Raw genomic sequence first — 26,861 nt, forward strand, 5'->3', positions numbered from 1 at the left:
CGAGGAGGCGACCGAAGATGCCACCGATATTTGGGCCCCACCAGTAAAAGGCAAGAAAGGCAAAAAGGGAAAGAAAGCCCTGCAAGTCGAAGACCAGACTGTCACTGACATGGTGACGGACGAGTCATCTGCAATCGCACCGACTGATGAGAACAAGGAGGCCGAAGCACTCTCCGTCCCCGTCGAGACTGCCGAACCTGCCGAAGACGCGGGCGACATCTGGGCACCTCCGATAAAATCGAAAAAAGGCAAAAAGGGAAAGAAGGGCGTTTCGGCTTTCGAGGAGCCGACTAGTGGAACCCCAACGAACGATCAGCCACCAATGGCTTTGGAAAAGGACGACCAAGAAATCATTTCGAGTGAACCTACCGAGGTCGTTTCGGAGCCTGTTGAAGATGTCAGCGATATCTGGGCGCCCTCAGCCAAGTCTAAAAAGGGCAAGAAGGCCAAACGCGTTGTGGAGGAGGTAGAACAGGAGGCGGAATCATCTCAGGAAGCTGATGTCACTTCGATTGTTCCAGCAGAGCGTAATGAAGATGACAAGATAAACGTAGCATCTGCAGAACCCGAGGCGCCCATCGAGGATACAAGCGACGCATGGCCATCCTCCGTCAAGACCAAAAAGGGCAAGAAGGGGACAAGAGCAATTCAGGACGCTGAGTTGCAGAAGCCTGAGATTGCAGAGTCCGAGGTCTTGGACAACAGTAAAGAACTTGGAGTGGAACCGATCGTTCAACAAGCCGAAGTTCAAGAGTCGGTCGAAGATGCGGACGACATCTGGGCGCCTACGACAAAGACGAAGAAAGGCAAAAAGGGCAAGCGAGCGAGCCAGATCGCAGTGTTGGACGAAATTACCACTGCACCAAGCGAAGAGGTTGCAAAGCACATACCTCCAATCGACGAGGAAATGACCACAGTAACTGCTCTGGAGGAAAACCGCGAACTTACTGAAGATTCTGCTAGTATCCCCGAGACTACGTCCAAAGCGAAAAAGGGCAAGAAAGGCAAAAAGTCAAAGATTACCCCCGATGAGACTGTAGCAGCAGAGCCAGTGAACGCCGAAACGGACCTGCTTGTTGAGCAGACGGCATCTCAAAATCAAACGGAAGAGATCCTGCCAGTACCAGCATCGACCAAGACAGAAGCGGACCCTGTTGTGGACACCGAAATGACTGATGCACACACTGCCGACCTTGAACAACAGGTTCAGCCGAATGCGCCTGTAGAAGCTACTGAGGCTGCCGACGTGTCTCGTGATTCTGCAGCAGATGAGCCCCTCGTTTCAACGCCACCATTGATGGAATCTACCTCCCGAGAAGTGAATGTCCAAGCCCAAGAAGACAAAATCATTGCACCCGACCACGAATCGGCAGGTGCATTCATGCCCCTTAACACGACACCGCTTCTAGAACCGCACGACCCTGTCGAGGGCGAGACAGCACGCAACAATGCCATCATGGACGGTGTTCAGCCTGAGAAGCAAAAGTCCGAAAGCATCCCAGAGACAGAGATTTCAGCAGAAGTACCGGAAGTCGTCACGCCCGCTGCAGAAGAAACAGAGGATCTCTCATACTCAACCAAATCCAAGAAGAAGGGAAAGAAAAAAGGCAAGCAGAATGTCGTACCGACGCCGAGTGCCTTCGAAGAGGAGCCCGTTTCTAGGGATCTTGACAATACAATTTCTGTCGATACCAAAGAATCTGAAGATAAGACCTCCGTGCTGCCTTTGGCTGCGGCAGCCGCTGCGGCTGCCACTGTGACAGCTGCCATCGTTGCCAGTCAGTCAGATGCTGCGCCACAGCAAGTCCAAGATGACTTGGCCGACTTCTCATCCAAATCATCCCGCAAAGCCAAGAAGAAGGGCAAGAAAGGCAGTATATCCACAGCAACGCTGCCGGAAGAAGCTGATAGATCTACGAATCTGCAAGACGATGCTGTCGTAGAGGACAATAGCAAGAGCATTCCCGTCAACGAGGCGATCCAACAAGGCGACGACAACAAAAACATCAAGAGCAAGGCAGACATCACCATACCAGTCGAAGCATCGAGCGAGCGTAACAATGCCGAAATGGAGCTCATTGACGAGTATACTGCTCCTGTTGACACCCGTCTGGATGGGGCCAAGGATACCGATGAGTTCGATCCTGTTCCGGAAGACAAGCACGAAAGTCGTAACGACGACCGTGACGATGATTGGGAGGGTGCAATCGTAACCGAGTCCCTCGAGCGCGTCTTGACTCTCACAGCCCCGGTTGCTGAAGCCGACAATCACTCTAATCATCTTCCATCAAAGAAAGACATCACTGCAGATGAGACGATCGCATCGCCCTCGGAGCTACCACGAGAACCAGCGCCAATGGGGGATGATTCGAACACAGCCATCGACACTCCCGCACGTGCAGAGGATCCTCTCCAAGACATTGACTTCTCTGCTACTGTGGCTGCTGGACTAGCGAACAGCGGCTTCGATCCTGATCTTGTCATTGGTGACGCCGAATTCCATCGACGTACTTCTCCTGTTGCTTCAACCGCCGAGATGGATGCGGGAGACCTCTTCCCAACCGCTATCACGCAACGTAGAAAGGGCAAAAAGAACAAGAAAAGCAAAGACGTGTCCGCGGAGATGACCCCTGCAGACGTAACAGAAGCCGTCGCCAAAGATCCTCAGGCGAGCGAATTTGATAGTGCAGTCGCCGAGTCTCTGCAGAGCACCGGGTTTGATCCGTCGCTGCTTGAGAAGGCTCTTGCAGCCTCCAATGATGCGCCTTCTGCCATGGACGATGAGCCAGAAATCTCCTTTACAACATCGAAACGTAAAAAGGGCAAGAAGGGCAAAAAGTCAATCGATGAAGATGTCCCAGAGCCAGTAATCGTGTCTGAGCCCGAAAGAGCCCTACCCGTCTTGCAAGAGGCCATTGCGGAGGAGAAGATTATCCGAGAAGCCGAAGAGGAGCCAGCTGTGAGAGAAACAACATTTGAGGCTGCCGAGGACGGAAAAGATATGGATGAAGCTGAAGATGGATATCGGACGTACAAGAAAGAAAAGCGAAAGGCTAAGAAGCAAAAGGCTGCCGCACGATTGGCGCAGGAAACCGACAACGACGACATCTCGAAGAGTCAACTAGATCCGATCGTTGATGAACCAGCTATAACGACAGCCGCACCAGTCACGATCGATGAAGAGCAGCCAGTACTGGAGAAGTCCACAGAAGTGCCAAATGATCGTGTGCAAGGACTGTTCCCTGGCCTGCAGCGAGTCAAACGTAGGACGGATAAGACCACACCACCGCCAGCCGAGGAGGGAAATGACCCGAGGACAACATCGCGCTCGCCTCTAGCTGGCATTATTCACACTTCGGAGATTTCTCAATCTTTACCAGTCGCTGTACCCCGCACGCCTGAGCCACGTTCGAAAGGCATTGAGGAGGAAATCATTTCTCCTGCTGCACGTAACCTGACTCAAGAGAGCAGACCTGAGCGACGGTCAAAACATGGCAGTGATTTCGAACAAGTCGCCAGTGTCGCCACCATGGCCGCTGCAGCTGTTGCCGGTGCTGCCTTTATTGGTGGCACATCTCGTGATCGAACCATCTCGCCGCCAAGTCAATCCAAAGCACGATCACGCGAAAATCGTCGAGAGATGGACTCTTCAGAATTGCGGACGCCCAGTGTCACGCTGCCTGGGGATCGCCAGTCCGATGGAAGTGCACGAAGAATCGAAGAGCGTTCCCCAACAACACGTGGAAGAGTCGATGAAACGAGAGACGATCACCGCGCACATCAGTCCAGTTCAGTCAAGGCAATCCAGACTGATGTTCCACGCGCCTCTCAAAGCATGCGTGTTGATGCTCCGCGGGCGCCAAGGACTCCAAGCCCAAGAACCCCACTCGGGTCGATCGCAGAAGAACACCACGCTCACAAGAGGAACAAACCTGTGAGTGATGTGGGAGGGCCCGAACAGATCAAGGTCACGAAGCGTTCCAAAACACCACAAGCAATTCACGAACAAGAGCGTGCAGTTTCGGACAGTCAAAGTTCACGACTACGCCCGAGAAGTATTCACAATCTACGAGCTGTGAGCAATCCATTGTCCACGGATACTCTCATCAATCGACTGCCTTGGCCTGCAGTAGACGAAGAACATGACACTGTTCACCTCAATCGATCGGTATCTGGAGACCACAGTCGACTCAATCGACCACAACGACCATCAAGCGTGTTGAGCAGTCACTCGAACGCGAGACAATCCGAAGATCTCCGCTCGTTTAGCCGGGCCAGTCAAAGAAGTTCCACTCCGACATTGCGACGGATAAATTTGTCAGGTGACCTGCGGGCCGCCAGCCAGCGGGGATCTTCAACGGTATCGGTCACCGGAGCGGGAGCTACGCGCGCTTCACCCATAACAATTCCTTTCGAGGCACCTCCGACGCCGCCGTTGAACGAGGATGAAGCTGCCAGTGTGGTGAGCGGCGGGAGTGTTTTACGCGGGTTTGGAATGGATGATATTTACGTGAGTTTATTGAATGATGATAATATTTCGCGCGACGATGTTTGCTGACATGACCTGTTTTTACAGCAGGGCTATGGTGGCGCACAAGGATCTTCCGTGTCACCGACGCGACCACCAAGCGTAAGGAAACGCCAGTCGATGCACATTAACGAATTGGAATCTCGACTAGATTCATTGGTCGCGGAGAACCGCGCATTACAAGAAGCCAAAGGGTTCCATTACGACTCCCACAGCAATGCGCTTCAGGATGAACTTTCCCGACGCGAATTCCAATTACGCGAAAAGGATGCCGAGATCCACCAGATCCGAGCATTACTTCAGCCGCTACAGGAGGAAATCCAACGGCTGACTGAGATCAGCACTGGATTGACGGAGGCCAATCGCAACCTCGTGGATGAGTCTAACAACCGATACGCGTCATTACAATCCGAGCATGCCAACACGCATCAAAATTGGCTCGTCGCGACGCGAGAGCTCGAATCCTTACGCGGACAGAGTTCAAGATCTGCCGAAGAGGAGATCTCACGAGCCGTAGCCGAGAGGGATATCGAAATCGAACGACTTCGACAAAAGCTGCAAGTTGCGAGTGAACAAATCCGAGCATTGCAGGTTCAGATTCAATCCCAAACACAACAAGACTTCCTCACTATACGGGACGAGGATTACTTTGACAATGCCTGCCACAAACTCTGTCAGCATGTCCAACAATGGGTGTTGCGCTTCTCCAAGGTTTCCGACAACCGAATCTGTCGGTTATCCACTGATCTCAACGATGAAAAGATCGAAGCTCGACTTGACAATGTCATGCTGGATGGGTCAGATGTCGATAAACTCCTCGGAGACCGAGTGCGCCGAAGAGACGTGTTTGTCTCGGTGATTATGACCATGGTGTGGGAACACATCTTCACGCGCTACCTCTGCGGCATGGACCGCGAACAACGCCAAAAACTCAAAGCGCTCGAGAAATTGCTGAACGAAGTCGGACCGCGTCGGGCCGTAGCCCACTGGCGCGCCACGACCTTGACATTGCTCTCCAAACGACCCGCCTTCGCCAGCCAACGCGAGCTCGACACCGAAGCCGTGGCCCACGAAATCTTCAGCCTGCTCAGCGCCCTGCTCCCTCCGCCGCCGGGCTCCACGGAACAACAACTCCGGGCGTCGTTCCAGAAAGTCATCAGCATCGCCGTGGATCTCTCGATCGAAATGCGCACCCAAAAGGCCGAGTACACCATGCTGCCCCCCCTGGTCCCCGAATACGACACCAACGGCGACCTCGTCCGGAAAGTCTACTTCCACGCCACCAACATGAACGAACGCTCGGGCCTCTTCCCCTCGAACGAGACCCTCGCGGCGGAGAAGGCCGTGGTCAAAATCGCGCTCTTCCCGCTCGTCATGAAGAGGGGCGATGACGACGGCGAGGGGGACGATGAGATCGTCGTCTGTCCCGCGCAGGTCCTCGTCCAGAACGACGAGGGCAGGAAGAAGAAGACCGTGAGGGTCGTCAGTGGGGCCATGGAGATCGATTCGCTGCCGAGTTCGATCCGCAGGTTGCAGAGCCGGCAGAGCGTCATGAGCGAGGTCCCTGGAGGACAGTTTTGAACGTGAGGGGGAATGAGGAGGAGGAGGAGGAGGAGGAGGAGGAGGATTTTTCAGATTTTTCTTTCAGATTTTATGACTTGTGATCTGTAGTTTGTTCTTCGTCAGTGTCTTTTGGCGTTCTCGGGAGAGGCTTTTCTGGGTGATGCTACTTGTTTCTATTGCGTTTGAATTTGTTTTTATTAATTGTTCATATATTGGTCATCCTCTCTCACAGACACACCGACCGATCCTGTCCAATGTAGGAGTCTTATCATTCCTTTACAGGTGTGTGTGTGTGTCAGCGAATAATGATAATAATAATAATAAACAATTGCCAACCGCGCGCCAGGAACATCTCTCTTGTTTTTTCGTCTTCTCCTTTTTTCCCTGCATGTTGTTCCAGACCGGATCTCCATGTGCGCTGGGTTCATCCAACGGCGCGTCCAGATCCATATGTGTATGTACAGTGTACATCGGCCATGTATATGCAAGCGTGAAGCCCAAGAACCACTTCCCAATCCCCTTCGATTCCCAGGCAGGCAGGTGGGCCGAATCTGTTGCCGATGACGTAGGCGTTCTCCTCGCTGCTTCTGTGGTGAGGTCGATCACATCATCATGAGTTACAGTCGTAGAATAACCATAGTAATAATAATACCACTGTAGTAAGAATAACATTAGAAATCCCTCTCGGAAATGAGGCCCATCTGGTCCACTATATAGGCCATCATCGTGGGTGTTGTCATTATATACTTGAGATCCTGCAGCAGGCGCCGGTAGTGGTAGTGTAAAGAAATACCGGACACTCTTACTGTACTAGAAAGAGAGATATCGTGTATGTATACATGACAGTGCCAGCATACCTTGGTAGGTATATACATGTCACCACAGTATTTATGTATGTATATGTCAGTATAAGCACATGTATATGTATCATACTGCAGTATAATATTTATGTATATGTATAGGTATGTTATAAGAGGAAAAGGACATACGCAATCCGATCCCCTCTCCCAACGACGTCATGTTTGTCTGGAATTCACAGTGTGGCGGGAACAGAAAACGACATCATTCCCGCACCTGAGCATGTTTGTTTGCTCCTAATAAAGTTCATCGCCACGAAGCTATTTGCAGCTAGAAGTACTGTATTGGTCTAGCACTGTATGTAGTCTCTCTACGTCGGCGGAGGAAAACTTGGTTAACGCCCGTTCATCATCATCATCATCATCATCATCATCAGTGAGTGAACTGTGCATCTGATATCCTCCTATATCTACATCATCACTCCCCTTCTCCCATAAAACCACTTCTTTCCGGAACATTATTCCTACTTCCGCCTGTCAACAACCTCCTGATACCAACCAACGACCAAAAAAACAACCACATTACCCCTCCACATCCGCAAACATGTCTTCGTTGTGAGTATCACCACCCACAATCCCACCTGCCACTACTGCGACGTCAACAAACACACTAACAACCTCGTCCTCCTCAGGATCGGCCGATCCCAATCTACCCGCAGCAAGAACGATGACCACAAGTCCGTTCCCAAGCACCGATTCGCCCTCTCCTCTCTCCGTGGCATCCAACAACCGGAGCTGTCCAAGAAGCTTTACAAGCTCATCAAGTCGGAGAACCACGTCATCGGCGCCTACGAGCAGGCCGGGAAAGAGTCGCAGGGTGTCGCCAGCCAGCTGAGCGACTGGGGCGAAGCCACCGAGGACGAGAGCTTGAGCGACATCTCCGACAAGCTCGCCGTGCTGCTCTCCGAGATCGCCGAGCAGGAGGACGTCTTCGCCCAGAATCTCGAGGAGAGCCGTGGCACCCTGAAGCAGATCCGCAACACCGAGTCCAGCGTGCAGCCCACTCGCAACCACAAGGCTAAGGTGAGGAATATCCTTCCGATATGCACAACGTGAGAGGAGCTGCAGACTGACACATCCCGCTCCCGCAGATCCTCGACGAAATCGCCAAGCTCAAGCAAAAGGAGCCCGAATCCACCAAACTCGTCACCCTCGAGCAGGAGCTCGTCCGCGCCGAAGCCCAGTCCCTCGTCGCCGAGGCTCAACTCACCAACGTCACCCGCCAGAAGTTCAAGGAGGCCTACGACCTCCGCACCGCCGCCATCATCGAGCGCGCCGAGAAGCAGATCCTGCTCGCCCAGCACGCCCGCGAGCTCCTCAGCCTGCTCGACGATACGCCCATCGTCCCCGGCGAGGACCGCCAGGCCTACGCCAACGAGCTCGCCGCCCGCGAGATCCTCAACGACGCCGAGTCCTCCCTCCGCCACTGGACCAAGACCGCCCAACCCATCTCTTCCTCGGAGAGCAAGCTGGGCCCGAACGCCATGGCTTCCCACGTCGAGCCTCCCACCACCTCCTCCTCCACCGTCGCCGCCCCCGCGACCACCACCACCGCCAGCACCACCGCTGCTCCCGTCAGCACAACCGGCGCGGCCGCCACCGAGCCAGCCTTCACCGCCCCCGCGGCCGGCGCTACCACCACCGAGGTCTCGCCGCCGTACCCGACCAGCGAGGTCACCACCAACGCCGCGCTCGCATCTTAGAGGGATGAGGTCGTGCGGATGGCGGTGGAGTGACACGCTGCCGCCATGACGACGGTGACGACGATGACGACGGTGATACCAATCAAACATTGAAGGAAACGAAGAAATAACGACCATGTCAACGAGAGAGCGAACAGCGATTTTCTGTGATTCCCATCTGTTTTTGTCTTATGTTTTAGCTTTTATCTTGGTAGCTTTTCTCGACCGGAGAATGATTAATGTTGTCAAATGAAAAGAAATTGGATTCTCTTCACCTCCCTTCGACGAAAGTATTTTTTCTTCCTCCCTTTCTTTCGGAGAACTACCTGCCTACCTCCCTAGCTCTAGGTATATTTGTGTTGATTTCATCGTCCGGTTTCTTCTCTCTTCCTTTTTTCTTATTAGTATTCCCTATGACCTCTCTCCCCCCCTCTCTCTTCCCTCGTCCGACCATCTCCCCACCTATCACCCAACCACGGAAACCCCAAGAGATCACAACACCCTCGCCCTCACCTCCGCGAGATACCCCACGACCTCGTCGGCCACGACCCGCAGATGTGCCGCGTCCAGGGAGAAGGTATGCGGGATCTCCGGGTGCGGGCAGATCTCCATGCTCGTCGAGAAACCCCGGGAGTTCCGCCTGGAGATCAGTTCGTCCCGCAGCGCCGAGTCCACCCAGTAGTCGCGGGCGCCGAAGTAGAAATAGAGTTTCAGTCTCAGACGGTGGTCGGGGGTCTGGGATGGGCTGCTGCTGCTGCTGCTGGTTTCGCCGTCGTCGCCCCAGAGCGTCGACAGCCAGCGGTCTTCTTTGATCAGGTGCATTTCGTCGTTGGCCATGTATCTGTTTGTTTGTTCGTTTGTTGTGAGATTGGCGATGATATGGTCGTGTGTTTGTATGTGTGTGTGTGTAAGATAGAGAGAGAGCGAGAGAAGGATAACGCGGGAGATGAAAGACACAAGGAAATGTGACTGACGAAGGAAAAGGGGAAAAGGAAGGAAAATCAAACAAACTCACAGTAATTGTCGGATTCCATTCCGACTCGTCACCATCCCCGCCGTGACCTCTCGACACAGAGGACCCGGGTTCAACGCCGCCGCCCAGTCGAGGAAGGGCAGGCGGGGGATCACCTGGAAGACCCGTGTGATGTAATGCGCGACGACGGGGAGATGGGGGAGGTTGAGGAACCACTAAGACATCTTCCAGATCAGGAATTTGGGGGCCCCCGTCGGTTCGGAAATCATGCGTGGGAAGGATGGCTTACGCTCAATTGCCTGCCTTTCTCGCTCTTGGCGATCTCCGTGACGGTCGGGAAGAGGTTGATCCCCGCCACCGGCCGCCAGTCGCCCTCATCCTTCTTCTTCCCCTTCTCGCCTTCGTGTCGCTGGCCCTGTTCCGCCTGCCATTGCGCGATCACTTCCATGAGGATGTACGCCCCGACCGAATGTCCCATCAGGACGACCGGCATCGGCCCCTGACTCTCCCCATCAGACGACGAAGAAGAGGAACGAGAAGAGAATTCTCGAGTGAACTCGGCGACTTTCCGACCGATGTTCCTCCTCACCTGGGTGATTTGCTGCGGGAGGCTCAAGGGGAGGTCCACGGTCGGGTCAGTCGGACGGGAGAGCTCGAAGCCGTCGAGGCTGGTGCCGTGGAAGATTATGTCCGAGTCTTGGAATGCTTTCGTCTGCTCGGATGAGGTTGCTGAGGAGGACGAGGAGGAGCTCGGGATCGGTTTGAGGGAGAGGTTGTGTTGGACGGTCCGGATGAATTCGGTATAGTAGGCGATGAGGCCGGGATTGCCGGTGATGAAGTAGACGAGGAGTGGTTTGGAGGTTCCTTGCGATGGGTCGGAGGCGGATGAGGATGAGGAGGAGGAGGTGATTGGGTAGAGGGTGATTTCGTCTGGTATGGCGGACATCGTGGTTGTTTCGAGATTGTCGGCTCTGCGGGTTCTTGATTTTATATCGTTAAATTACAGTGAAGCCGGATTGGCACCTTTCACTTCGTCTTGTTTATTTCTTGTCGTAGTGCGTTCTATCGTCAAGTTATTCTATCGATATTGTGCTGCCGCCATTGGCAGATATTATGTGTTTTCTTTTTTCTTTTTGTTCTTTAATTCCGCGCATCTTTATTCGATGACCGAAAGAGCCCTGACACGAGCTTCCTCGGCTTGTCGCATTCGCAGTGCGGCAAAGAATTCAATGCTTACTGACATATATGACATATGATTTGTCTTCTCACCTTATAATACGCATCTAACGCGACTTTCGCTTCACTGCAAGCTTGCTCTTCCATATTGACAGCGATGTTGTTCTGAATCGAGGTAAGCAGGCGATCGAGCTCCTCTTGGCTTGTGTATTCGACACGTGCATGCGTCCTTTGTATTCTGTCCCCGTCGCGTCTGACATTGCAGATTTCAACCGACTTCGAAGGATGCCAGTGCGAGCTTTCTGCACATTATCCGTGAAATCTCCCTCACGAGCCTTCCGTATCCAGAAACCGACGCTGCCGTGTTTACCTCCCTAGATAGGTAGAATAGCTCCACGACCAAAGACGTTCTAAGTAAGAGTTTGCACTGCAAAAAATAATCAACGACGGTGATCTACATACGCGGCTCAACTATCTCAGGCGGAAGAACGATACAGCACCCGAAGCCTGCCCAATGATTAGAGTCTTTCCTTGCGATGCTGAAACCCTCAGACTCTTCCTACGGTGTCCTCGGTAGTCATGTGGCAGCCACAGAAGTTCTTGTCCTCGGTGGAGTATCCATTGGTCGCTCAAGGCGAGGGAATCTTTCACCATGAAAGTCCTTTCAATGTCCCGCAGTCGAAGATCGTTCAAGACGAACGTCCCCATCTCTGCTTGCAGAAGGCTTCCCTCAGTGCCGAGCCTGTGATGCGCTGACAACTCACTATAGGGGATCACTTGAAGTAGATCGCCCGTTTGCAAACTCCAGATCCGTACTGTCCAGTCTTCAGCCGCCGAAGCAACACTCGCTCCGTCTAAAGCAAAGGTCACAGCGTCGACGCCTGCCCTATGTCCCTTCAATTCGTACACCAGACGTCCCTCGTCCCGATTCCATATTCGCACCGTCCGATCATCGGACGCTGAAGCAAGTATCCCTCCATGTGAAGCAAAGGCTACGTCGTTAACACAATCTTCATGCCCTTTGAGCTCATGCGCAAGACTGCCTGTATCGGTGTCCCATATTCGCACTGTCCAATCCTCAGACGCAGAAGCGAGGACAGTACTGTCCGAAGAAAAGGCCACGGCGCTGACACCATCGGTATGCCCCCTCAGTTCATGCACTGGCCTTCTTGTTGCCATATCCCAGATTTTCACTGTCTGGTCACAGGATGCCGTTGCAACGAATCGTTCATCTCGAGACACAGTTACTGCCTCGATTGATTCGTCGTGTCCAGCAAGGTTATGCTCAGCTTCGTCCAAGTGACAATCCCATAATCGTACTGTCTGTCCCCATGAACCTGTCGCGAGGACGCTTCCGTCTGGCGAGAAGGCAATTGAACAAATTAGATCTTGCTCTTGAAACCTTCGCAAAAGCTCGCCGCTTCGTCCGTCCCATAGCTGTACTAACGAGTTCGAGGTCGTAGCAATCATGTAACGTGGGTGAAGCGAAAAAGCAACCGCGTCAATGAATGCACCATTTCCACCAAGATCTAATATATGATCACCTGTTTGCACGTCGAATATCTGCACACGACAGTAACAGAGCGCTACCAATTTCATGTCCGGTGTGAATGTGGCTTTGGCCGTTATTTGGCCCTCAGGCTTTCCGAGGGCCCGTTGTACCGACTTAGTAGTCTGCTCGTGCGTCCGGTGTAAAGACAGTATGTTGCCTTGGGTTACTGATGCCAAAGTTCTTCCGTCGGGTGAGAAAGCTATTGCGATAACTTTACTCTCATGTTCTCGGGTTTGCGGAGTTTGAGCGCCCGTGGATGAGTGCGTTTTCCAAAGCAGTACCATACAGCCTGATGCTGAAGCAATGGATCTCCCATCGGGTGAGAATGCCACTGCGTTGATGGCGCTATCGTGGCCTTTGAGTTCCAGGACTAGTTCGCCTGTGTAAGTGCTCCAGAGCCGTACGGATCGATCGCGGCTTGCAGATGCAATCATGTGTCCATCTGATGAGAAGGCCACTGCATCAACGCTATCTTTATGGCCTTCCATCTTCTGTACAAATTCGCCCGTTTGCGAGTCCCATTGCCGTATGGACCTATCATCGCTTCCAGATACCAGAAATTGACCGTCCGGCGAGAAGGCGATAGCAACAATTTGATCAATGTGGCCTTCGAGCTTATAGAAATTCGCACTCCACTGAGAGCGCACTTCCGGCAGAACCGCCCACGTTGCATACGTCTCCCTGTGAAAAGTTTTCCGTACAATGCTCTGGATAGGCGTGAATACTATTGCCGAATGGTAGACCTGTAGAGGAGCGAGATCAATGATATACCGGCTGTGTATCAGAAACTGCCGGGCGTCGCGAAGGAATGCGGCAAGCTTATCGCAACAGTCGCTCTGTGCCTCGTCAATTCACACTGGTCGATGCACCAAGGGAATCGCATGACGTACCTCTGCTCTCTTGCGCAGGTCGTTGATTTGTGACACCGCGGTCGAAAGCCTTCCCAGCCAGCTTAGCGCCTCCAGCCAGTGCAAGAGATGTGTTTCGAGGAATTTATGTATCTCGTCGTCATCACTCATCTGCTGCTCCCCCGAAACTGCATGGAGAGCCCAGTAACTGCACGCGTATGCGACATCTGCGCTGATACTTCCCTTGATTCGCGACTGATCGATAGACGTCCGTCGGGTCTGAGGCTCTTCAACTTCGATCATATCTTTGAAGAGGCCTCCGTCCCGCCCTAGTCGATCAAGACACATCCGGGTGATCCTGCGATGGACTTCGATCTTATCTACCCAAAATGGATTATCGGTCCGGTCCCCAGTCAAAAATTCCGCAAAGGATAAGTGAAACAAACGGATCGGCCTGTCCTTTCTTTTCGGAATGCTCAGCACAGGATGCATATTTTTAAGCAACTCATGCATTTGGCGGAGATTTAGCTGCAAGAGAATACTTAAGGACTCTGCAGAAAGCGGCTCCGAAAGCAGGACTATCGCGCCGATCAGCTCTTGGAACTGCGCCAGCACCTTTTCCTTCTCTTTAGCACTTTTCCGGCGGAGCAATCTCCTCAATGTTGGGAGGTATGTTGGTCCGAAATCTAGCAAGGAATTTCTATCGCGTTCGCGAATCACGCTTTGTAAGCCTTCCTCAGGGTCTCCGTCCGCAATGAAGCGACAAACAGTAAACGCGAAGATGAACAGCGGTGTTGCGGAGTCTACAAGTCGCTTCAATCTGCTCGCACCCGGCCAATCCGAAGGCAGCTGCTCGTAGGGATCTTGGTCACTATAGTTTTCCCTGATCTCCTTTACCCGTTGCTCAAAGAACAACTGGATATCGCCGGCGATCGTAGGTCGTTGCGCTTGTTCGAGGATTACGTCTTCATGGGTGCTTTCGTCGAGCCGTTTGAACCCGAGTCGGATAGGTAATTCCGGTCGGCTGGTCACAAAGATCTGGAATGGAGGTAGTCTATGACCCTTGCTTGCTTGTGATAGTAGTCGCAGTAGCATGCTGATGCTAGGATCATGCTCGCATTCGTCGAGAGCATCTATGATGATTATGTATCTATCATTTGGGAGATTTGATGGATCAATACTGCGCAATGGACTGTCAACCAACTTCTCACACTGCTCTTGGAGGTTGCCATCGCAAAGACCGGAGTTCTCGCCCAAGGCATGGAGTATATGTTCCCGCATCTCTGGTATCTGATCGGAAAGCTGTTTCGCGATTGTCGGGAAGAATAATCTTGCGTTATTTCGATCTCCCTCGCCCCGTTTGAAAAAAAAGCTGGCTCCTAACCGAGACTGCGTCTTGCATCTTTGTGCAATGGTCCGAGATAGCGTAGATTTGCCTGTACCTGCCATCCCACAGAGCCAAAATATTCGTTTGCTTACGGGGTCGTTCATCCAGGTATCAACCAAGTCAATGATTTCCATTCGAGTACCTTCGAGACAATAGCCAAGGCCGTTCTCTTGATCAATGTCTCCGTCATATTTCGCCCCCGAAGCGACTTTGAAACTCAGTCCGAATCGAAGACTTGAGTCGTGCATGCGCATATCTGAACGAACGCTTGAGACATCTTGCTTGACTGTAGGGTGTTAGCTCAGCCAATGGGATACCAAAGGACAGGTCACCGACTTTGCCCCAGAACTTCAAGAATCGAGGCTGTTCTTTCCACCTCCTTAACACGGACATACGAAAGGAGTTCCTTTGCAAACGCTGCTGCGGTTGCCGCCGAATACCGCTGCCATGTATCATCCTTATGTTCATCAGCGTAGTCACATATTCCACGGATAATTAAACAAGGGAAGCTGTTCATAAGACCCGCGGCTTCCATCTCAAAGCACATCGGGTCAACCTTGGTCGAAAGCAGCCAGCTCACAATGGCATCCCGCTCCAGCGTGCTCTTAATCAGAACATTTCCAGAAACAATGGTCCCATAATGGATGGATGGCAAACTTCTTGTCTGTTTGTGTTCTCTGCGCAGACGATCCTTTTCACTACCAGGGTAGCCAAATCGTTCTCGCGTTTTCTCATTTGTCGAGAAAGCAACCAGGTAGTCCTCAAGCCCCGACGACGAGATTTCATGTTCTGCTTGCAGAGCATTGAGTGCAGTTCGAAGTACGCGTGGAGGACTGTCCAGGAATCCCTTCCTTTCCCTAAAGCTACTGCCGTCGCTACTGCTCGCTTTATACAGATCATACTGGACAACTCCTCCATGCGTGTCATCCGGATTGCTTACGACAACGTCGCCCAGATATACGCTTGCATCCGTCGGATCCAGTGTAGGAATGCCGGCGCCAATGCCAACAAGAAGCCCGACTCGGATATGGGGGAGCGAAGAGCAAAGATGGTTGGCGGTGGACGCCGCTGAAGCCAGACCATATTCTCCAGTTGGGAGTGAGGCTATAACAACATTGTGGCGGCCTACTTTCCCCCATGAATAGCTGTTCGCATCGCTGGCATTTTGCGTAAAGTCTGTGGGCTCGTTGTGCCTCTCATCGAGCATCATCAAGGCAGCAGCCCGTTCGTGAGCGAGCGCAGCGATCCATGCGACCGTGTATCTGGCAGCGCTTTCTAGTGTCACGTCGGGCTTTGGCGGCACCATCGGATCCGGCGCGCGCGCGAACGCTTGTGTCGATTGAAATGGTAACAATGCAGTGAATCGCGCCGGCGAAACCAAGAAACAACAAATCGTTCAGCCGAGCTCCAGCTTCGAGTGGACAACCTGAATGTGCTTATCTACCGGTGTCCTGGATAGAGGTGCAGGATCCAGTAGAGATACTGGATTGTCGGAGCTCCCTACAACGGACTCGAACATTGTATTTCTGTGCTCGGTCGGTCATCCGCCGCTCCTTCGGCTATGCAGGTGGTTTTATTACAGAGGTTATGGTCTTGCCCAGGTGTGGACGAATCGGCCAAACTTCGGATCCGCTCTGTGGTGCATTCTTGAGTTGGTTCAACAGCAGCAGCATCTGCACCTGTTGCCAAGTAGGCGAAGAGGAGCGACGGGCGGGAAGAGGTGACTGCGGCTGGCGAGTCTGCGCCCGGAATAGCCTGCAGGGGATGCTTCAATCGGGCGCAGTTTTGCCGGCATCGCGCTGTATCCTATAATCTATAATAAATAGCAGATCGAGAGCGAAAACCTCCTCTGTAACGACAGTCGAAATCACTCCAGAACGTGATGAGCGTAATGGAGCCGGCCTCTCAACCACACGTCCGCAGATATCATCCAGTATATCGATATATTCAGTATACACTCGCATGGTCTTTCCTGCGATGATCACGCATCTCGAATCATTATCAGGCGGGCTTTGCGCAGTTTGGGAAATTCGCCTTTTCAAAAATCCGGGGTCTCGACAACTGCAGAGCTCATCAGTTGGAACGTGAAAATCTGTCCCAGGACACGCTCGTAAACAAATCTATCCAATCGCCTTCTACTCGTCAAGGACCATGTCGATTCGAGAAGCAGACTTCCAAAATGGATGAATCTGATCAATTCCGAGACTGTCAGCAGAGTTCGAAACGATCCAAGGTCGCCACCGAGCAATCCCAATCTGTTGTGCCACCAGCTCTTGATATCGACGACAATACAGAATCAACAGAATTCAAGCTTGCCATCCTAGCGTCCCTCCATTCAGATCTCAGTCAAGACGTTCTCCTGGACTACCTCTTGGCTTATGATGGTGATATTGCCAAAGTCTCCAAAGCCATCTCTGGCTCTTCATCCGGCACCGACTTGAAGCGCAAACGCGGCGCTGCTCTTGGATACCAAGCCTCATTGCATGCCTATGCGAAGAAGGATGGCGCTGTTCAGGGCGTTCAGCGAAGCAATACGAAGGCGTTGACGAAAAAAGGGAAGACGCTGCATCTTTACTCTCCCGAGGATATCGAAGCGAACACTCCGTGCACGATGATCCACAACTTCCTCACCAACGATGAGGCGGACGCATTGCTGAAGGAGTTGCTACAAGAGTCGACTAGTTTCCACAGGAGCAATTTCCAAATGTTCGAGAGGACGGTTCAAAGCCCGCACACGTATCGTTTCTACGTCGACAGTCTCGAGGAGGTCGATGAGCAAAAGAAAGAGTATCTCTGGGGTGGCGGCGACGGTTACGAAGCCAATGTCCGACAGAGCACGCCGTGGATGCTCAAGCTCTCGACCAAGGTCCAAGCCAAAGTCAACGAAGAGATTCAACGACGCACCCGTGACTACCAACCTCTCGGACAAAAGCTCAAATTCCAATCCCCCGACCCCTGGACTCCCAACGCCAGCTTCGTCAATTGTTATTCAGGCGGCAAAGAGCATGTGGGCTGGCATACGGACCAGTTGACTTATTTGGGTCCTCGCCCCATCATCGGAAGCCTCTCCCTCGGCGTCGCACGAGAGTTCCGCATCCGCAAGATCCTCCCCCCCGAGTCGTCCACCCCAGGCGACAACAAGAACGAACCGACCCACGGTGACGAACAAGGCCAAATCGCCATCCACCTCCCGCACAATTCCCTCCTGATCATGCACGCTTCCATGCAGGAATCCTACAAGCACTCTGTCGCCGCCACCCCGACCATCACGCCCCACCCCATCGCCGGGACGAAGCGCCTCAACGTGACCTACCGCCATTACCGCGCGGATCTCCACCCGCGACTCACGCCGCGATGTCGATGTCATCTGCCTACCATTTTGAGATGTGTCCAGAAGCGCGCGGTCTCCCGTGGCAGATATGTTTGGATGTGTCATGCGGATTCTACGCCGGGCAAGAAGAGTTGTGGCTTTTTCGAGTGGGCGGAGTTTGATGTTGATGGGAGGCCGAAGTGGGCGGTGGGCTTCAAGGGGAACGCGAACGGGCCATTGACTGGGATGGGAGACGTGGATGGTGGAGAGCTGGTGGCTATGGAGAAGGACGAGGTCGATTCGGTCAAGCAGGAAGCTGATGGGAACAGGCTTCAGTGAAGAGAGTCTTCACAAAATTGATGGGAATGAAACATCGTCCTTAATCTAGCAAGTGTAGGTCACGACGCTTCTTGGATCTCCGCAAAGACGTTGTGCTCACTCCCTCAGCAGCCAACGCAATACTTAGACTTGAGAACATCGGTGCTCCTCGCAGACTGTAGTGGCTTCATCAGAGATCCGCCAGAATGCTCACAAGGAAGCCGTCACCACACCGTCGGCACAGCTTCACGGGACGACGATGCCGTGGCCGCCATCGTCATCATCGAGTCACGAATTCGCCGAGGAATGGGAGAGAAAAAAAAGAAACGTCTAGACCCTGTCATCTAACGGCAACGGTCGCGCTTTCGATACTCCTTCCTCCAAGCTGCGTGATGTAGTGATGAGACGAGAAAGACATGCCGAGTCCAGGAATTAAGAATTCCAAAAGGGGAGAGTTGCGCATCGTCCAATGACGATCTCGTCTCCCTCGCAAACGAGCCGCATTTCATTTACACTTTTCGCAGGCCGGGAATGCACGAGTACTGTACAGAAATCGAGCATCATCCCAGTAATTCAATGGCGAATAGGAGTTTCTCTCCCAACGGTCTTTCATTTTGGTAATGCATCATGCATGATAGGCACATGGATTTCTTGATAGGCGGAGCTGAAATATTATCAATATCTCACTTGATGCGATACCCCGGACGCTCTGGAGATTTGAACATGGAATTTCCCGCCGCGGGCACTTAGGCAGGCCCGTTGGGAATTTCATCGCGAGATTTGGATTGACGAGATGACGGAGAGTTTAGTGATGCAAGACTCAGGGTCAACGATGAATTAATGACCATAGTGATGGATGGAAATGGTGAGAGGGATGATACTGTATGATCCATATATGGCCACGGTGATCCTGGCGATGATGCTGAGCATGATGGGCAGGTGGCCGTAATAAGGCTCTCTCTGACTTCAATGTAGCGTCTCCTCAAATGGCGCTGAAATGTTATCTATGGTGGGTAGGTGGAGTGCATGCATTCGGGTAGCATGCAGAGTACTGGACGATGCAATGCCGACCATGCATCGCTGATCAATTTGATAGCAAAAGTCGGAGGTGTTTTCTTTTGTCCCATGTAACAATACAGTTCAGCGCTATATTGCCTGTACGCAGGTGTGACGCTGCAGTGTGCTATTACACTACCTAGTGTAATGCATCCTAATATTGCTGCACTACCCTGTCAATATCTACGCCTTTTGCGTTACTCAGTCGTCCCCCTTGCATCATGAGGCATCTGTCTACATCAGCTGATGCTGACGCCGATGATAACATCCATTCCGTACACTGAACCTCTCCATAACGCTGGACTGTGTGATTTCTTTTGCTTCGCCTATCTGGGTGTGTAGAACGTTCCTGCTAGCCTACCCTCTCGGAATATGGAGTAGTGTGGACCCACAGAATGGGGATCGCTCGGCAGGGGGGAAGTACTGTACGGCACCTTTGGGAGGGCCACATGTCAATTGCCGACAGGAAATATCGTGCATTGAAAATTGTACGACGGACACTTCTGTCCTCTCGCGATGCAGCGCGGTGCGCCTACGATGCATGTGTAGATTTCGACCTCTCTTTCCGAACAAATCGCGTGCGAGTCTGGTACCGCAGATACTAGTGGGCGCAACTGCATCGCTGACGGACAGCGTACCGGATTCTCGCCTTGCATACAACCCCAGAGTGTGCGATGAGGTTTTCCTTTCCCCGAACGGCGTTCTGCCGGGGTTGAGGTTTCGAACTACTGCTGCTGTGTCATCATCCATGCATGGGACCTTGCTCCATACATCCCTTTGTCCGCTTTGTTGGTGCGCATTTTGTATCAGAGCGAAATCCTTCCCTCGGTATCTTTCGTGTGTTTCACGATCCTTGATAGCGAGCTTGGGAAGGCCTGCTGGATGGGGTATCGCACGCCACATATATTCCCGACTCCTTCGCGTCGAGTAGTAAAACGACCATTCATGACGCGACGGACTGGCACACACACACACAAATGTCCCGACAGTACAGTCCATCCTAGACAGTCCCCTGCCGTGTGTGCTGTGCGCTCCGATCCGCTGGACAGGTATGAACAAACAATTGGTGACGGACCTGATGGTGGCTGCGGTCGCTGAAACACGGGCCGCACCTCGGGGCGCCGCACCCCCTTTTTGTCGACGTCGTCTGGACAAAATTCGTGCCTGTCCTGTTTTCCGCCGCCACGCCATCAGTATTTCGCGTTTCCCTGCCGAGAGGAAAAAATGCGGCCCTGGAAACTAAGGCGCGCCAGGCAAACCTTGGGCGAGGATGAGAATGGACGGCTCTGTATCTGGTTGGTGGCCGGTCATCTCTCGACCACTCCTCACCTGCCCGCCGTCCGCCGTCCGCCGCTGCCCTGGCGTGATGCCTGGCGTGGTGCCCGAGTGTCCCTGGCCACGAGGAGTTGTATGAATGTTGCGTGGGTTCATGCAGTTCGGGAAGCTTATGAGATGAATAGAATAACACTCGCTGTATGTATCATCGGTGCTGTGGAATGATCTAATTAGTCATTTTCTAGCGAGGACGAGAGAGATACACAAGTGGTGGCCTGTCTTCCTAGCTGTCCTACCTCTCTATCTGCATCCTCAATACATCGCGACTGTTTGATGCGTGTGTCCGCCGGAGTGTTTCCTCCTTTACGCCTCACGCCCTCGTTGATCGATCGAAACGGCTTGTCCTTCTGCGCACTTGTCTTTCCCTACCATCTTTCTCTGTGGTCGACCTGCCGAGGGGCTTGACGCCGTTAGCGAACCGAACGCCTCTCCTTTTGCTTCCACCTGTTCTACCATTCTTTCATCCTGCTGTCCCGCAAGAACGAGAATAATCACGGTCGACGTAATGCTGGCGGCGCGCTGGTCATAGGTGGTATGTGTGCCTGTGGGCGGGAAAGCCTTCACTCTCGTGCTCTCGATCCCTGTCTTCACGGATGATCTCCCGATCGCGCTTCGCATCATACCTTTCTCTTCACCTGCATGGCATACTGATGATCTTCGGATTGCAGATCCAACCCTGTCTGGACCTGTCTGTTACAAGAGGAAGAGAGCGGGTTTGGAGCGACTGAAAGTCATCTTGCGACGATACTTGCGTGTGGGATAGACGCGCGAAAGATCACCACGCATTCGAGCGACGACTCTACGCCACGAAGTGACCCTACTGCACATTACGAGCACATGAAATAGACACCATCACACTCATTTGACGGCCGAAGACCATGGCCGACTACTTTTCCGATTTTTCAAACCTGGCCAGCAACAAAGGCCTCCCAGCACCGGCCGATACTCCTTACGAGACTCCGAGTTATATCCGTTCCAAGCGCTCCTCTCGCGCGACACTCGGTGATTCTTCACGCGAGCAATCAGCCTCACCCCCACCTCTCCCGATCGACACGTCGGCAAATCAGGAAAAAAGCCAGGATGGTCTGCGGACACCGGTGGTGGATCCTCGACGATTCACACCTACCCTCCACGCGTCACTTGTCTCGGAGATCCTGACGCTCCGACGGGAGCTCGACTCCAAAAACAACCTGGTGGAGAACCTCGAATCATCCCTCTCCAGCGCCAAGAACGAAAATGAGGTCCTTGCAAAGAAATACTCCGATAGCACTCGAGAGGTTCGTAAGGCGAAACAGGCCGTTCAGCAGATGGAACAGGGCACTCTTGAGGCCGTGGAAGACCTGATCAAGGATCGAGATGAGGTGCACGCGGTCAACGAGGATCTCCGGACAAAGTTGGAAGCGTTGCAGAAGAAGGTGCGACAACAGGATGAGGACGCCGCGCGGACACAGACCATCTGGGAGAATGAGAAGGAAGCATTTGACAGCGAGCGGCGACAGCTCGAGCGCCGTCTGCATGTCACGGAAAGCCGGCTGCGAGCATTTGTGGACGAAATGACCGCTCAACAAAGCGCCGCTGCGGCCGTTGTGCACATTGAAGAGCCGGAGGAGGAAGTCCATTTCAAAGACAGCGCATTGGGCAATGATAGCGACACAGCGAGCATCCACTCGGCTACGACACCCATGAAGTCTGATCACAGACGGAATGGAAGCGCCGTGAGCACGCGCTCGCGGCATGCCCGTGGCTCGATGATCTCACGACATCTGGAAACTCCTGAGCCAATTCGTCCCGCAGGAAACAGCTTGGCTGATGAGCTCGAAGACGACGAAGAGTTCGACGACGAATTCGATGCGATCGACGAAGAAGTCGAATATACTCTCGCGACTCCTGCCCGGCACGTTGAATTGCGCGAGATCGATCACCGCAATCCACGCATTGTCGACGCTCGACAGAGTGCTCGGGTTGAGCAATTCCAACGTGGCATCGAATCACGGCAGAGTCTGCGCGCAGAACCCTTCAGCACGCCTAAACGCAATGCCGCGGCAGCGAGTCTAGGGTCGCCGACGAAATCTTCCTTCACTCCCGCGGCAGCATCACCACTTCTGCCTCCGCCGAATATCGTTGCGGCGGTCCGAGAGCCGGCGCGTCAGGCGGAATATGTTGATCGCGGGTATCAGCCTTCACCTCCGTCGACTCCGCCGCGAGTGGAAATCACCAGCCATGACGGCGAGGCTGCAATTTACCGAGAGGACGCCTCGGGCGATGACGTTTTCGCTGTTAAGCCTGCGGCTGTGGCTGCGCAAGCAACCAGCAACAGCCACGATATCGCAAGTGTTCCTGCGCTAGGCGATGATTCCGCAGCGGTCGCCAAAGCTGCGGTGGACGAAATCTCAACATCGGATTCACCCAGGGCTCGCATCACACATTCTTCATACACGTCTACATCCACCCAGACTGACATCGCAGAGCTAGAGACTATTCGTAGCCATAAACCGAAGCAAGACAGCCTTTCTCCGGCATCCTTTGTACCTGCAATCGCCATTCATCCTCCGAGCTCGCGGCCATCCTCGCCACGACCAGCCGTCCTGCCTCCTGGAACCAAGAATGCCTCGGCCCAGACCGATCTGCCGTGGCCCGGCGTGGACGCGAGTATGCAGACCGAGGAGATTCGCGTCGACAAACGCGTCCCTCGATTGGCCGCTCATTTGCTACCGAGTCCGACTCTGGTGGACTCGCTTCAATCAAAACGCGCATCTGTTTCGGCCTTGGTCAGAAACATCTCCATCCGAGCGGCTTCGAGTTTTGATTTCCAATATTCTCCGACTGTGCAGTCTCCACAGTCCAGCAGGGAGAACACTCGCGATGGCATGGGCTCCCGGGATGTCGTCTCACCACATGCCATGCCCCTCAAGGCCTTCCCGCTTCCTCGGCCGGTCCTTTCGCCTCCCCCAGCTACGATCCCGGAGGCGGTCAGCAATGGACCGCTCAACCGTTCGGCTCAATACGGCGTCAAACAGACTCGCAAAATGTCCCTCGATAAGAAGTTACAGCACGGGGATGATACAGAGGGCTGGTCGGACAACAACAACAGCGATTACGATGACTTGATCGCGGATCTGGATCTTCATGACGACGTGGCTGGAGACTACCCGGTCTCGGTGCGTGCGGCTGCGACAGGAGTTTCGGAGGCCATTGAAGCATCCAATGGGGTCGCACATGATGACGTGACATCTTCTTATGGCAAGCGACCCACAACTGCCAGCTCGTATGGTGCTGCGCCCGCCCCCTCTGTCTCAAGCAGCCGTGCACCCTCTCGCACACAAATGCACAGCAAACGTGGCAGCACGTCAAATACGAAAGGCCACCGATCCCGCAGCCCTAGCTTCGCCAGTGCCATTTCGAGCAGCTACAGCACTCAGTCGGTGCCTGCCGTGCCTCCGTATCCAATCCCACTTCGATCCAGCTCAAAGACTATCGCAACAGCCCTCAGCGATGGCACATCCAGTCCGACGCCCGGGAGTGGAAGCAATCGCTACAGCACCGCCGCCCAAGCTGGTCTGCGCAAAGTCCAGTCAGCTGCCATCATTCGTGGGAATCGCGGTAAGAACCCCTCCTCTCCCACAACCACCAAGATCCGGCGGCGCCGTCTCCGATCTCCCGACCTCACGCCTGTGCAATCAATGGCATTTGACAGCCCACCCATCGCGACCGACTTCCCCATCCCGGATCTTCCGATTCCTTTGGTCGACGGATCCACTCTGGAAGTGCCTGCTCCGCTCTCCGTGCAGGAAGTCACCATTCTTGGTCCTCAGATGACGACTCCAATGTCACCTGTACACACCAACCACGTTACTGCGAGCGCAGCGGCCGCTGCAGCCGCTGCTTCTCAAGTGGAGCCGCCAAACCTCGTCGATGCCATCGCAGCGACCATGGTTGGCGAATGGATGTGGAAGTACATCCGCAAGCGCAAATCATTCGGAATCGGCGAGGACTCTTCTGCGGAGGTTTCAGTGCCGCTTCCTCCTGGACATCACCATGCTGGTAGCAGTACAGGCAGCATGGGCAGTGCCAGTACGAACAGCAACACGTTAAATATCCAGGCCCACGGTACTCGCCACAAACGTTGGGTTTGGCTCAGTCCATATGAGAGGACTATCATGTGGGATAACAAGCAGCCTACGAGCGGACAGGCATTGCTCGGGAAAAAGGGGAGGAAATTGGCCATTCAATCTGTTCTCGACGTCCAAGACCCTACGCCTCTTCCCGCTAAGCCGGAGCTCCGATCGGCCTTTGCTCGCTCGATCCTTATCCTCACTCCCGAGCGTGCGCTCAAATTCACGGCTATCGATCTCGAAAGGCACATGCTCTGGATGACAGCTCTGACGTTCCTGGCGCAAAACAACAATACTGCTCCCCATGGTGTCCCCATGTCCCCTACTATGCCTTCTTCCAACAACCCGGCCATCGTACCTCGTCATTTACAGCCTCCTCCCGCACCTGAGAGCAATGATGGATTAGCGTCGCCGACTACCACTTCTGGCCGAGACCGGTCACCCTCATTTGGGCGATCGAACGTTCGAGATTCAATCCGCCTAGCCAAAGCGAAAAGCCCGGAGACGGGTCCGATTGCTGTCGCGACCACCACTACAACTTCGGATGCGATTCCAACGGACCGCCATCACGAAGCATCTGTCGCTGCTGAGCCTCCTTCAGTGCCGCGTTTGTACGTCACCACTAGCAAACACCAACGCAAGCGCAGCAACACTCTTGGCACATCCGCCTATCATCCTCGCCTGCCATCTTCCATTCGGAACTTCTCTTCTCCTACCCCTACGCCGATCATCATTCCCAAGGCCAGCGCTGCAGTGATGTCCAATGGCCCGCAATCAGCCGGCCTGACCGCACCAGCCTCATCTGCTCCTCCTTATCAAAACTCCTACTACACCCGCAGCGGCGCTGGCACCGCGGCAACTTACACTCCCAAGACCTACCATACCATGACTCCCTCTTACTCCTCCTCGTATGCCTACTCCGGCGCCGCATCCACCGCGTCCAACTCGGGCTATCTTTCCGACCACCACACCACCACCTCCAGCAGTCGTCACCACCGCAACAACAAATCCGCCTCCAACTCCAACACCAGCCCCACCGCCCCGAATTTCTTCGAAGCCGTCGGCACCGTCCGCATGGAAGCTTTTGTCGACCACGATGTCGACGTCTACGACTCCCAAGATTTTCATATGGGTGGTTTCTTTGGCGGAGGTGCCGCCGCTCCCAGTCCAGGCGTCGCCCGCAGCTATACCGACGGTCCCGCCATCGCCTCCAGCAGCAGCAGCAAGAATAATAACATGCTGTACATCCCCGCCGGCATGCCCTTCAACCAAGCCTCCTCAGGCTTACGCTACCAAACCGGTTCGACCGCCAGCGTTTCGAATTCCAGCGTTGCGAACGGAAGTAGTATGACCGGTACGGCGAGGACCCGCGGCGATAGTGGGGCGGGCAGCAGTGGCGTCGCTGCTAGTTATCGCCAGCCGACGACGACGACAGGCCTTACGGCGGCGCAAGCAGGGCAGCAGATGCAGTCCCTGCAGTCGGGATTCGTATTTGATGATGGCACTGCTGCAACGGCGGATCCGTTCAAGGGATTCTAACTCTACAGGAAACGCTGAGTTTTGGAATCCACGAGTTGCCTTTCCTTTTTTTTCTCATCTTGTTTTTGTAATCTCTCTCGATCTCGCTCCCTCATCTCTTCTTACTCTCTTTCTTACTGTCTCTAATTGACTTCACGAAGGATGGCATTTCTCTCAATAAAACGCAGCGGGTCTTTTCAACAAGGGGGGAAATGGGAGAGACCATTTCCTCTTGCAATGTTTCTGTTTTCCTTTCATTGCGATTTACTTCCCAGTTCCTGTTCTTTCCTTCTCTCATTTCCCCTGCTTCCGCATATATACACCACTCATCTAGACCTACGCGAGATCTCTCACAAGCCAAGCACTAAAAATCTGTACTACTTACTATTCGCTACTCTCTCGCTTCCTCTCGTCCGCGAGATCATATGTTCAAATATAGAATCTTTCTCACGACAAGTATCTCCCTCGTCTTTCATTTCTTCATACAGCTATGAATTTAATTCCTAAATATTTGTCTTGACTATCTGTCTGCTATGTTTACCTCACAGTCCCTCTCCATCAACCTTGAAGTCAAGAGACGACGATGATGCTGCTTGCGAGGCAAGATCTTATCTTATCGTGAAATTTACAATCTATGACATCCCCG

General features: G+C 53.5%; 6 protein-coding genes across 6 annotated transcripts; 4 read left to right on the forward strand and 2 right to left on the reverse strand.

Annotated features, from left to right (window-relative positions):
- The first annotated feature begins 3,398 nt into the window (after positions 1-3,398).
- On the forward strand, positions 3,399-6,199 carry K489DRAFT_44297 (uncharacterized protein). The gene is made up of 2 exons (XM_033608615.1): positions 3,399-4,510; positions 4,580-6,199. The coding sequence occupies exons 1-2, from the start codon at positions 3,530-3,532 to the stop codon at positions 6,107-6,109; spliced, it is 2,511 nt and encodes an 836-aa protein (XP_033457873.1). The 5' UTR covers positions 3,399-3,529; the 3' UTR covers positions 6,110-6,199.
- A 1,293-nt stretch (positions 6,200-7,492) lies between these two features.
- K489DRAFT_412044 (uncharacterized protein) lies at positions 7,493-8,651 on the forward strand (the record flags this gene model as incomplete). Its single annotated transcript, XM_033607881.1, has 3 exons — positions 7,493-7,503; positions 7,581-7,971; positions 8,040-8,651. The coding sequence occupies 3 exons, from the start codon at positions 7,493-7,495 to the stop codon at positions 8,649-8,651; spliced, it is 1,014 nt and encodes a 337-aa protein (XP_033457874.1).
- A 660-nt stretch (positions 8,652-9,311) lies between these two features.
- On the reverse strand, positions 9,312-10,766 carry K489DRAFT_382768 (uncharacterized protein). Its single transcript, XM_033605456.1, has 2 exons — positions 9,893-10,766; positions 9,312-9,818 (listed from the first exon to the last, which is right to left on the reverse strand). The coding sequence occupies exons 1-2, from the start codon at positions 10,547-10,549 to the stop codon at positions 9,642-9,644; spliced, it is 834 nt and encodes a 277-aa protein (XP_033457875.1). The 5' UTR covers positions 10,550-10,766; the 3' UTR covers positions 9,312-9,641.
- Positions 10,767-10,886: 120 nt separating this feature from the next.
- On the reverse strand, positions 10,887-15,872 carry K489DRAFT_433509 (WD40 repeat-like protein; the record flags this gene model as incomplete). Its single annotated transcript, XM_033608517.1, has 4 exons — positions 10,887-11,153; positions 11,275-13,167; positions 13,222-14,852; positions 14,903-15,872. 4 exons carry the CDS (start codon positions 15,870-15,872, stop codon positions 10,887-10,889), a joined length of 4,761 nt encoding a protein of 1,586 aa, XP_033457876.1.
- Positions 15,873-16,437: 565 nt separating this feature from the next.
- K489DRAFT_382771 (GRF zinc finger domain-containing protein) lies at positions 16,438-18,507 on the forward strand. The gene is made up of 2 exons (XM_033605457.1): positions 16,438-18,269; positions 18,327-18,507. Exon 1 carries the CDS (start codon positions 16,746-16,748, stop codon positions 18,213-18,215), a length of 1,470 nt encoding a protein of 489 aa, XP_033457877.1. The 5' UTR covers positions 16,438-16,745; the 3' UTR covers positions 18,216-18,269; positions 18,327-18,507.
- Positions 18,508-21,463: 2,956 nt separating this feature from the next.
- On the forward strand, positions 21,464-26,236 carry K489DRAFT_412048 (uncharacterized protein; the record flags this gene model as incomplete). The annotated part of the gene is made up of 1 exon (XM_033607882.1): positions 21,464-26,236. One exon carries the CDS (start codon positions 21,464-21,466, stop codon positions 26,234-26,236), a length of 4,773 nt encoding a protein of 1,590 aa, XP_033457878.1.
- Between the last annotated feature and the right edge of the window lie 625 nt (positions 26,237-26,861).

This window comes from Dissoconium aciculare (genome assembly GCF_010015565.1).
Source record: "Dissoconium aciculare CBS 342.82 unplaced genomic scaffold K489scaffold_10, whole genome shotgun sequence".
In the NCBI taxonomy this organism is placed as follows: domain Eukaryota; kingdom Fungi; phylum Ascomycota; class Dothideomycetes; order Mycosphaerellales; family Dissoconiaceae; genus Dissoconium; species Dissoconium aciculare.